At 31.9% G+C, this 13500-nt stretch overlaps 1 protein-coding gene across 1 annotated transcript in view; it reads left to right on the top strand.

The window, feature by feature from the left end:
* LOC142319074 (sodium-coupled monocarboxylate transporter 1-like) overlaps window positions 1-13500 on the top strand; it is a 136257-nt gene that overhangs the window by 55443 nt on the left and 67314 nt on the right. The window contains exons 3-5 of the mRNA XM_075355945.1: window positions 3316-3475; window positions 5847-5912; window positions 7545-7596. Coding sequence (XP_075212060.1) covers window positions 3316-3475; window positions 5847-5912; window positions 7545-7596 — 278 coding nt within the window. The remainder of the gene's footprint in view (window positions 1-3315; window positions 3476-5846; window positions 5913-7544; window positions 7597-13500) is intronic.

The following is a 13500-nucleotide window of genomic DNA, read 5'->3' as shown; positions in this document are numbered from 1 at the left end:
TAAATATAAGAAAAAAAAATACTAAGGTTGGCAATGAGATCTAAGATAACCTGTAGTTACAAATTTATTTCTTTTAAATCAACTTATTCCCAGTTTTGCTTTTTTCAGAATCAGTATGTTGAAATGTATTAGACTATTACTAATTTATGTACCATATTTCACTATTACAATTTTGTATTGGAGACCATAATAGTTGTGACAGACATAGATTAATAATCAATGATACTGGCTTTCTCAGTAATAATATTATCCCATGCCAGGCTTACTAAGGAAAGAAAGAATTGGACTAGTTTTCCACTGTTATCTTCATGAGTTGAATATATAGTTAGTTGTATATCAGTATGCCAAACTCACCAAATTCAATTCATATTCAGTGACACCTCACTCTTCACTATAGGAACTGGCTATAATATGAAAATTATGCTCTCAAAAAAAGAAATTCTGGCTAGTTGTAGTTCTGACCCTAAAAACATTAAGTCAAAAGTGAAATTCAGAGGCAAACTCTTGAAACCATCTGAGATCAAAACAGGGCTACACCAAGGTGATGGACCCTCACCACTACTATTCAACTGCGCTTTGTAAATGGTAATGTGAGAATGGATCAAAAATGCCTCCCAAAAATTAAAATAGGCCAAAAAAATCAAAACAAACTGCCAAAACTGTTGAAACAATAGAAATTATGCCCCATAAACCAATACAATTCAAAGAAGTAAACATAAATGGTAATAAAGTAAAAATAGTAATTCAATTAAAAATATCTTGGAGAAATAATAACAAACAACCAAAATGAAAAAAAACTTAATACAAACAAGAACAAACAAACTATACCACAAAATTAACCTGTACCCTACAGTAAAAAAATGTATCCATGAATGGAAAAATAAAACACCACAACACAGTTATAAAACTGGAAGTCACATACAATAGAAACACTCTTTCCTCTGAACGATCAATCAAATCCTAACAGACTCCAGAAAATCGAAAGAAGAATTAAAATATCCTGCATCAAAAAAAGTACCAGAAAGACGGGCAGTGATGGATCATGCACAACAAAGTCTTGTACAAAGAGTTAGAACCCATCAATGGTATGATGAAAAAAGAGATTAGGATTATTTGTACACATAATGAGGATCCAAGATTCGAGACTTCTGACACAGCTGGTATAGTACAATTTTGATTCAAAAAACCAAGACAGGATACAGATGGATCAGAGAAATAAGAGAGAATCTGAAGGAAATTGGTCTTACACCAGAAGACACCACAGACAAAATAAAATTAAACAAAAAAATCAAGGACAAAAACACTTGATTTACACTCTTTCTTTCTTTTCCTGTTTAGCCTCCAGGAATTACAGTTCAGGTATTACTTCAAAGGATGAATGAGAATGATATGTATGAATGTAAATGAAGTCTTGTGCAGTCTCAGTTCAACCATTCCTGAGATGTATGATTAATTGAAATCCAACCACCAAAGAACACCGGTATCCACAATCTAGTATTCAAATCCGTATAAAAGTAACTGCATTTACTAGGACTTGAACGCTGGGACTCTCGACTTCCAAATTAGCTGATTTGGGAAGACGCATTCACCACTAGACCAATCCGGTGGGTTACTTGCTTCACATTCACAAGAAAGAAACTCACGATACAAACATTTTCACCAGAAAGGGCAAGGAGATCAGAACGTATGAAATAGTACTGGGAGGACTGCAAGCACCAAACAGTCCCTTCAAAGAGACTTGGATAATGGACTGACTAAAGTGATCCTCTGTGGTCATAAAAGATTAAAAAAAAGTGTTCATAAATAAAAATTAATTAAAATAGATATTTTTAATATTTTAAAAGCTTCTGATCCACAACTACAAATGTAGTTCTTCACTTGTACTGCTTTATGTAGGTGTTTTCTTAGAGTCTGTACAGTTAATAAATAAATTCTTCATATCTCTGTTTCCATATATAGCTTTCCAACATTGTATATTTCCACATATTCCTTTCCATATATATTTCCAATTGTGTGAACAATGAAGCAGTTTGTATTACTGAGTGAAGGCAGTGTATTATAATACATTTTTTCTCACAGAAAAGAAATTAATTTGCTTCTTTAAACTACCTTTTCCAGCCTTTCTTAAATCTCATTTGAGATACAAGTCAGAATTGGTTTCTCTTTCATTATTGATGTTCATCATGTAGCCATCTCTGTGGTAAACAGAGAAATGTTGTTACTTGTAAAGCTATGCATCACCTGCATATTATATGTATAGGCATGCTGATTTATAATAGTATGTTCAGTTAATAAAGTAGATCTGGGAAATAATTTCACTTCTCTCATTTACACTTAAGTCTGGAATAGGAGGCTTGTTATTCTTGAGAATGATTACATTATTGTTGGGGAGTGTGTGGTGTATTTTACTTGATATTGGCAACCATTTCGTTATTGCATCTAATATATACTTTATGAATAATATACAGACAATAATGTGTAATTAACTGGTAGATTGAGTCTTAGTTCAGGATGAAGTATAATATTTTCTTATAATAATATTTAAAGAAAAAAAATCAATACATAGTTCTCAAACCGAATTCATCACTTGTCTTAACATACTTCCAGTACTACAATAGCTTGGTAAGAAATATTAATTCTGTAGAATAAATATTTATTTTAAATCATCCATTATTAATTGATAATTCATTATTCTGAAAGGAAAATGAAGTAGCTATGTATCTCATAATTCCTGAGCAAGAAAAACTGTTTTACACTTATGATTACCTTTGAATTACACATTAGGTAGCAACATATAGCTAAAGTCAGCCTGTAGACTAATGAACATTTTTATTAATAATTTTTTTAATAAAAAAAACCCTTATTTGTATAATTGAGAAGAAAGTTACAATTGCCTATTACAAAATATAATACCTTGTCAATTTTAGAAATCATCACTCAAGACTTTCAGCTATTTGGGAGGGCTTTTATATCCATTTTCCCCAATTAACCAACAGAATTTTTTACAACTGGCTGCCTATACAGATTCAAACAGATGAAATTAAAAAATAGCAAGTACGATGTAGTATATTTAAGTCTGATGCCTTCAGAAAAAAGTTCTAAATTAGTTTTTGAAAAATGAATAATATTATTTAATTTAAAATTATTGCACTGGATGATTCAAAAAGGACTTCCAACTTTAAAACCATATAAAATGTTTGTTTTGTTGATCGTTATCTCAGTAAATTTTTATATGTTTTTAAAGTTGTGAACTCCTTTTTGAATCACCTGGTAAACAATATGTTCAGTAATATTTATTACTCTTTCTTGTAACAGCTTTTTATCCTCAATTACACTCATGGGTCAACCAGCAGAAGTTTATTTGTATGGACCTCAAATGTGGTTGTTTGGAGTGTCAAGTTTTGCGATCATTCCATTGGTTGGTTATGTAATGGTTCCTTTTTATCGTGGATCCAATTACACATCTGCTTATGAGGTTAGAAAATAAAACAATTAATTCTAATACCATTAATTCTTAGAATATCTATTATTATTATTATTTGGCATTCTTAGAATGAAATATGTTAACATTTTTATTGCATTTTATTTGTAATGAAATAACAATTTATAAGCAGAGTATAATCATTAGTAATTTTAAATCTTTTCTGTTTAACATAATAAATAAGAAGAGAAGAAAAAGTTGTCATTGCAACATAAGATAATAAATAGTATTCTGATATGTTAAAGCATGCATTCCATTTCTCCAGTGTTTGTTCAACATTGTTATGTGATGTGCAGTTAGAGCAGTGTAACCAACACATTCCCAGGTCATTGTTTTTGCTTGATGATTGTGTTTTCTGTGTAATTATTTGCTTTTTTGTCCTGTTTTTTTTAATTTATGAAGTACTTTTTCTCAGTCTTTGTATGTATATTTATATTGTATTTATTTATTTTGTGTTGAGACTTCAGTGCATAATTTTATCCCATTATGTAAACCAGGTATTTTATAATATCTTAGAGTTTGACTTTCTATTCAGTCTTCAGTTGGCATGGAGGTGTTGAACAGTCTGTAGATCTTATCTCTAAATGTTAAGAGTTTCCACGTTTATAGGGTTTTCACTGTTGTGACCCTGAAAGCATTGTTGAATAAGTTATAACAAATATTTCGATTTAGCATTTCATATTAAACAAGATTAAAAAATGATTGGTTATGTATATAATGTTCACATCCAAATATTATGCACAAAATAAATAATAAAATACTTATTGTTATTGCAGTGTGTAGGTCCTGAAGAGGTACATTTGCTCTGGTATTGAACATTTCCAGTGTTCTATTGTAAATTATAGTTTAAATTTAACATTTTTTAAAAATGTGAATATGTATTTATACTTTTACACATTGCATTTATAGATTATGTTAAAGCCATTGATATGGCAGTACACAGAATTTTATTTGATGTACTAGGGAAAAGTGGAGCACTACTTACACATTTGGTTGATACTGTGAGAACTATGTACCAGAATTTAAAGATTTGTATGCCTGGAAATACAATTAAACAAGTGGCAGTAGCCAGAGGCCTTAAACAAAGGTGTAGTTCATCCTTTTTAACATATATTGATGAAGTCCTTTGCGAAAGAATTAATAACCTACCAATTTTATGGCTTTAACAAGGTTAAAGGACTGACCACTCTCAGTTTTATTTACATATAGCTAGACCATTATCTTTGATAATGAAGATAATATTCAAAGAACAGTTTTTATTTTAAATGTGGGACATATAATCAAAGAATTTGAACATAAAAAAAAAACAAGTGATGCCCTTTAAAGGCATGAGGTCTAGAATTGTTCTAGAGAATCAGATTATTGGACAGGTTTCTAGCATTCAGTTTGGTTACAGTATTTCTTACCAAGGTGAATTAAATCTTCACAAAAACATAGAGGTTAAAATGAATGAATGGATCTGTAAAAACTTTACAAAAAAAAGTGCTTAGGAATATAGTCATGAATTGTGTAAAGTAAAGTTGGTTACTGCTTGTTAGATTAGTAACGAAAAAAAATTGAAGAAAAGATTGAGTACTGGTACTGGAGTACTGGGGTGGGGTCCCAGGAATGGCATAGCTGAACCCGATTACCCCCTCTGAAGTTAGAGGCAGGCAAATTAAAATAAGAAGATCCAGAACCTGTGGGCCGACCTGCCATGCCGGACCTACTACTGGCAGGCAGAGAAGCCCGTTAGAGTCGCAAGACATGCCCCTGGACTGAATCATGCTTAACTGCAGATCCCTGGTCCTGGGGTGTCTCAAAAAAAAAAGATTAGTAATGACGTTTGGACCTTAACACCATACATATTGGAATATATATAGAGTGTAGATTTGAAGATTTTAATTATCAGGCTATAGCTGCTCATACAGGCACCATAATGTGACATTCATGCAGACTAAACATCTATTGTTTAAAAAACAAAATTAAAGAGTGTTGACAACAGTGGTATGAACATGTCAACTGGATGAGTTCAGAGAGAATACTCAGACAGCTTCTCTGTTACACACTGAAAGGAAGAAGAGGTTTAGGAAGTCCAAAAGTGAGATGGCGTGAACAGTTTGAAATATAAATGATGTAACTAGCAGAAAGCCTAATACACGATGTACAAGAAGAAGGACAAGATGAATTTGGTGCATTTTTTCATTAGTAAGACTGAAACATACATAAAAAAAAAATATAGGTTGAAATGAGAACCTCATTTTTTTTTTTTTAATTCAGTTAAAAGAAATAAAATCATTGAAATAAATTTATATATTATTTTATTTACATTCATTTTATTTTATTTTTTACATTGTCATTTTAATAGAAATAATTTTTTTTTCAGTACATTGGAAACAGATTTAATCGAAGACTTCAATTTTTAACTTCATTCTTATTCAGTATTCAGATGGTAAGTTAAACAACAATAAAATCTAGTGAAGTTATTTCTATTACTATTACTGAAATAATCTCATTAGCTAAGCAAATTTGTTAATTTAAATGACGTTGCCTTTTTTCAAACATTACAATTTTTTTTCTTTTAGAGCTGTAAAACTAATGAAGATTTACAATAATATTTGCCAGTTTAGTAAGAATGTAATAATTCATTATATTTACAAACTAAATTAGATTATCATCACAGTAGAGGCATATAAGTATAAAAGAGAACAACAAAATCATCTACGTTATATTCTAATTGGTATTTTTCCTGATATGATTTTATTTAATGATTATTCTACAATAACATAATTATAGGTGCTAAAAAATGATCTCATTTCATTCAGTGTCATTAATGTAAATAAATTGTATTTTCCAACATGTAAAGCAAGCTAAAATATTACATGATATGACTGTTATGACAGACTGAATTAATATTTTTTCATATGTTGTAATTAGTACATACACATAGTATTATTAACTAAAGCTTATTGAATAATACCCTACAAGAGTTGATGCATGATCCTTTGAAAGATATTAATTTAAATATGCTTTCTTTAAATGATTATTTCACCCTGGAATAGTAGGTAAATTAAATCTCACACTGGTAGATTAATTTTTGTAATGAAAGAGTTTATTTTCATAATTCTTTTAGGTGTATAGACAATCTCACATGAATCACCAGTCACTCCTGAAAATAGGTTTTCATATTCATGAAAACAGGCTTACAAAATATGACACGTTGGGCTTAAAAAAGAAATTGAGTAGTGAAGTAGTTTCCTATTACCTTCTTCACTAAGCTAAATGCAGCTGTTATTGTAAGGAATAACTGTGGCATAACATATCTAGGCCTACTAAATACAGGTGATATTCTGTGCTTTAGTGATTTCATTCTGTTTATTTCAGAGAATGGTTGTATAATGAAGATATTTACTTTTGAAGAAAAAACTATAGCTAGTACATTAGCTATACTTACACATCAGATGTGTTTTAAATGAATAATTGAAATAACCTTAATGTAGCAAATACATTTTATAATATTTGTAAGGTATGAAAAATATTGACCACAGTGGTTGCTTAGTAAAATCTCATTATTTGATCCAGTAGTCTGCATTCAGCTAAATATGGTATTTTTTTGTATTCTATAAAGTTTCCAACACATGCCATAATCCCACACACAACCTTTAATTTTATATCTTGAAATAATACCCAAAAAAAAGAAAAAAAAAAAAAACTAAAAATATATGAGTAATTTGAACTCAGAATCGTCTTGTTACAAAATGTTACAAAATTAGGTCAAAGCCCCTGTACTATGCCAACCTTATAATCTGAGTACATTGTTAACTACTGATGCAGTTCTCAAATACATTTTCTCTTTGATGTTTCTGCTTAGTGTACTAATAGTATGACTGTGTTAAGGTAATTTTATTCAACAGAATGAAAAAAATTAAGAACTAAATAAATGAAAAATCTCCATAAAACTATACTCTTATTACTTAATTTGTTCCAGATAAACAATTGCTGTATGCAACATTTTATTATAACATAGGTTTTACATTTTATTTCAGACCAAAAAGATTTATCTACATTTATGTTCTGATTTCAGGTTTTATATTTAGCTCTAGTTTTGTATGCACCTGCTCTGGCTATGCATCAAGGTAAGTAATTTTCTTCATATCTCAATAAATATTTGTTCAATATTCAGCATTCAATATAAAATTACTTGTGTAATAGATGATCATAATTTACAAAAAAAGTAATCTTAGTTTATTTAATTAACATTTTTATAATTGTTTCTCTTTTCAGATTTCAGTACAATACAACTTAATACCTAATTATAAACATCTTTTTTTCAGTTAAATGCTATGTATATTGTTTACTGAATTATGTACTTAAACTAATTCTCTTAATCTTCTTAAGCCATTGTCTATTTTAATGACAAGCTATTTTAAACCAAAATTCATTTAACTGTTGTATAAGAACATAAATATACACATTTTAATAAATAAAAAAGCAATATTTGAAGTAAAATTATTCATTAAAATCAAGTACCATTCTAATATTCTTAATGATATTTGTAAGGGTTTTCATTAAGGTTTTTTGTATGTTTAACATTTATTACCCTTTCACAGTGGATTGTATGCTTATATTGATTAAGAATTTAAGTTAAATTTTAATTTAAAATAATCTAAAGAAAACATTTTCTGTGTTTATTATGCAGAAAATTTAGCAGTTTAAAGTATAATTGTAGAATACTATCGATAGAATATTTAAAAATTTAAGTAACGTAAAGAAGTAAGGGAGTGGTAAGCAAAGTGAACACAACTGATTTCACGCTTTAAAATACTACGATCTTGTATCTTTGTATGGAACTAATGTTTTATTGGAGGACCAGTTGTCCACTGAGTTTTGTTGAGTTAACTGTGTATAGCTTATGTAAGACAGCAAGAAATATTTTCTGACAACCTCTTCTAAGGTAAGTGGGACACTTAACATTAAATTTCCTGATACATTTATTCTGTGTAGTTATCTCTGTATTCTATCAATAGGAAATAAATTACTCTTTAATAGAGTTTAGAGCATTTAATGTTTTAATAAAGCATTAACATTAATTATGAATATTTCCTTCTGATGTAAAATGTAAATTGAAAATTCTATACTCTGTTGTTTAGTATTGATGTTATATAAATTACAATGATTATTAAATACAAGATATTAAATACTTGTTGAATTTTATTAGTTAAATGTGTAATGAGCAATTAATAAATGTAATTAGACGTTTATAATACTTTATGTTGCTTGCTAGAATAAATCAAAATCATAAAGCTAAATAAAGCTAACTGGATCTCAAATGATAGATATAGGTCTAACCTGTATTTTTTTTTTAGATTTACCTAGTAACAAATATTTTATTTATAGTAAATGTTAAATATCTATTGAGTACAGGCATAATGTTAGATTTACTTGCCATACTATTTTTATTTAGGTGTTTTTAATTTTTTTTCTAATTTTTACTTTGAAATTTCTTATCAGCCTTCAAAATCTAAAAGAAAAGCCTTCAAGCAGTCTTAGGGTGCTGATAAAATGGCAAGGACAATTAAAGCTGTTCAAAATAGTAGAATGACATAGCTACAGTCACACAAATTTTGAAAGTTCCAGGAAGTACATTAAAAACTCATGTTAGGATAAAAATGTAGATGCTACTGGTAACAAGAAAGTATTTATTAAGACTCATCCTTTTTTTTTAGTAAATTCAGATAAAAGAAATAGCAAATTATTTTCTTGATGCAAGAAAACAGTTTTATGGCATTACTATTTAGTCTACTCTTTACATGAAAGAAACAATGTAAATCATAATTTTGATCAACAGTAACAGGTGGAAAAACATCACCCTGGAATTATTTTGAGACAGCCAGAGTCAACTTCATGAATGAGAGCTCAGCATTAATAATTTTTTTTGAAATTTTAATTAAATATTAATACAAATCTCACTTTCCCAAAAATATAACAATGTGCATGAAGGTTGAGCTTCAAAATGACAATCCTCTAGGCATGGCGTTTGCTTGTTATAGCTATTGATTGATGTAACTGAAAATGTTCTTCTACAAATTCTCTTCTGAAAGAGCAGTGATTTCAGCACTTTTTGAGATTTGATAAATCTACTTATGAAAATCAACTTTATAGCTACATGATAAATACAAGAAATCTCACTTTCATTGAGTTAGGTATAGTACAATAGTTTGTTTACCAGTCACTGAAGCCACATTCTTCAGCCTTTACATGTTTCCTGTATGTAGCCTTTAAATTTGTACTATACTAAGCAATTGAGAGATTCTTGCGAAACAATACTAGGCATGTGGTAAGCAATCTCAGTTTGTAGTAAGCAAATTACTAAGTATAGCTTATCTTTGATTTGCAATTTATCTCGCTGCTGTAAATGGGTTCTGAAAATGCAAAATAGTTTCAGTTAATTCAAATGCATTTAATGAAAGATCTCACTGCAGCTGAATCAACTGACATTCCACAATAAAGTCAGCAAATCAAAATTCCAGCAAGTGACAAGCAACTGTTATAGTACACCAGTGAAGACACTTTTTGAGCTCACTCAGGTCCTTCATTTGCAAACTGATCTCCTGAATATTTATTTCAAAAGCCTGAAAAAAGATGTTAGTCTCATAAAACCAACCAAAAAAAGGAAAATTAACAATTTTAATGTGTAGTTTGTATAAGGCAGAATTAGAAGGTTCAAAAGCAGAAAAACAGTGAAATAAAAAAGTAAAGAAACTATCTACAGCTAAAATAAACAGGAAATTATTGATGGAAGAATAAATAAAATTATGATTACAGACAAGGATTGACGATATGAAAGAAAGTAGCAGTGCAGTGCTTTCAGTCTTATTGTCATCTAGATTAACAAAGGTTGGATATGGAGTTCAGGATGCTTAAAATGGACACATGAAGTGTACTGCAAAAAGAAAGGTGATGATTTTTATCTGTGAATTTTGTAAAAATGAGAATGAAAAAATTAATTTGTTTATTGCATTTTAAGTCAAAATTTTTATTTGCTTATTTTAATATAATTTATTAATCTATTATGCTTAGTAATTAATATTTTTTTGTAATTTAGGCTTAGTTTAACAGTACTTATTCTTAATTACTTAATAAAAATGTATTAATTTCAATAATCTTTAAAAAAAAGTTCCATCCTGTGACACACACAAAGGAATAAGATATGGCATTAACAAATATTATCAGGGAGAATTATTTTTTTAAGTGAAATTAAAAAAATAATCATGAGTAATAGCACAATGGTAATTCAGTAATTTTGTTAGGCTATCAGTTTATTAAATTTTTCAGTGCTTTCATCATAAACATTTATTTTACTTAAGTTATCTTCATATAAATTATAAGTAGTTAATATTAGTTTTATTTCCCAAAAATAAGTTATAAATTTATTTTATATCCCATCTTACACATTTATGTAAAAGTCTTTGATTTTAATAAAATTATTTTTGTAAATAAAATTACAAAAATAATTATGCAAATTTTAAGTTTTCTTCTGTTATCATTACCCTAACCCAAATGGGCAGGTATATGTGACACTTAAGTAAAGTTTTTGCAGCCTTCATATGTACCTTTAGCCAAATAATTTAAGCAATAGCACATAACATATTAGTTTTTCACACTAATAATATTTTTATTTTTATTTTTTTTTTGGAGGGAGGTGGAAATGCATTTACGCACGGAGTGTCGGACTCCCGCTGATAGTATTATCCAATCACTATCAGCATACTACCGACTAAAACCACCCCCCTTCTACCAGGACTCGACCCGGAACCGTTCAACACATTATTTGCGATCGAGTCCTACTATACTAGCCTGATTAGGTGCTACCTAATTTTCAGGACTATCCAGGTCAACCTTTTTGGTCCTGAGAATGTTGCCCACGAATCGGGCTACACTTTCCCAGCTGCTCAGATTACGGAGCATTATCGCAACCACATTGTGGGGGCTCAGTGCTCCTAGATCCGCCTCTAGTGTCCCTCGATCTGCCATCCACCGAGTACATTTGAAAAAGGTGTGCTCAGCGTTGTCCCGTACACCGGGGCAATAGAGGCAGTCGGGGGACAGCGCTTTCCCTATGACATGGAGGCAAGCGCGGAAGTACCCGTGACCCGTTAAAAATTGGGTCATGTAGTACTCCACCTCTCCATGCCGCCGTTCCGTCCACGATTTGACCAGAGGGATAAGCCTTGCGGTCCATCGTCTCATGGTCCCAGGTCTCTTGCCATGCGAGGAACGTGTGAGTGCGTTCCTCGTAGGCAATGGTCTCCCGGTCTTCGCCTACCCCTCACCTCCTGTAGGTCACCTGGCGCTCCCTTGCCAAAATAGCATTGGGTATGACGCCAGTGACCACAACTACTGCAGGCTCAGAGACCGTCCGATACGCGGAAGCGACTCGCAAGGCTGCGGTGCGTTGCACTTGTGCGAGCCGCTTTCGGTTTCTTGCAGTTCTTACATTTTTTGCATGGGCCTACATTTCCCACCCGTATAACAGGATAGAATGCACTGTGGACATCAGCAATCGCCGTCTGCTGGCCTTCGGTCGGCCGACATTCGCCATGAGCCGGGTGAGAGCAGTTACGGCTCTCGCAGCTTTGTCGGCGGCTCTCCGAAGCTGCTCAGCAATGACGACGACGACGATGATAATAATAATAATAGTTTTCCTTGTTTTTATGTCAGTTCAGAATTTAAATTAGAATCTAGACAATATATTTAAGGTATAATTGTTATGCCTTAAATCATTGTTACAATTCCAGATTTTAGACATGACATGAAAGCAAGATGAATTATTAATAAATGAAAACATGAAGAAAAGTGGAAAAACATCAATTTTAAATATTTTATTTATAATTTATTTTACTGATCTCCATGGCGGACTGGTTTTCATCCGGAGGCTCTGGGTTTAAATCCCAGTCAGGCATGCTACAAGATTCACAATCATCCATCAGTAACTGTAAATGGGTGTTAGACTGTTGCTGTACAAATAAATAAATAATTTAACTAGTGATTTAGATGAAAACTGCAAAAGTGCTACATTAAAGTAAGGGTTTTGACAAAATATCCTGATTGTATTTTGATGATTTAAAAAACAGGTGTAAAAAAATTATTCTAAATAAAATAACTTATAATTCTAAATATTTTAAATATCAGTGTTTTGTGATAACTATGATAAAATTAAAAAATGAGAAAAGGGAAATTTGGAATACGAAAACAGAGACAATAATTACTTTTAGTTTGTATGTGGAAGAAATTATAAAGAAACTAAAGAAATTTGAGTGCTAACTAATAATCGATTTAAAAATATTCACATTTTAAGATTTACTGACAAATTTGTCACTTTGCTGAACTAGGGAGACTTAGATGTTGTTACCACATATATGCCTAATTTAATATCGGCGGGCGAACACGGTGGCAACTCAGATGCGTGCTGGCGCACAGTATACAGACGCGCTGATACAAGCATCACAACCGCCGCGCAGATGGCCACGCAGTTCTCCCACCATAACGGCGCTGTGGCCCCACCACTCTCAGGCTCCAATAAAAGAACGTGCACGAGAGTTAATTTTCAATTCATCGCCCAGCACCACCTGGAGAGACCAAAAAGAAGAAAACAGAAAAAGTTCCCGGCGGATGCCAACATCCGCGCTCGAGCAGCAGGCCTGGCCGGCCCGCCGAGGGAGCCGCTGGACGTGGACGCTACCTTACCTTACGTGGACGAGCTCCAGCTCGCCGGGCTGCAATCGCCCTGGCCAACGAACTCAGCAGCAGGAGCCGGCCCAGCTTGGGATCGCTGGGAGAGAACCGCTTCAGCCGCGCCGGCGAAGGGCGACCGACGCCGACCCGACATGTGGAGCTCTGGGAGCCACCACTGCCACGCTGTAGTGAGGACCCAACTGCCGCTGAGGGAAAGCCCGGTTGGACTTTAATGGACGAGCCACAACTCCCCGAAGACCAGCTTCCGGACCCAACAGCTCTTCTCAGAGCTAACGCAAAAAACG

This window comes from Lycorma delicatula, chromosome 1 (assembly GCF_047948215.1).
Source record: "Lycorma delicatula isolate Av1 chromosome 1, ASM4794821v1, whole genome shotgun sequence".
Classification (NCBI taxonomy): Eukaryota; Metazoa; Arthropoda; class Insecta; order Hemiptera; family Fulgoridae; genus Lycorma; species Lycorma delicatula.
Note: the sequence above shows the minus strand (reverse complement) of the source record. Positions and strands in the feature narration are given on the sequence as shown.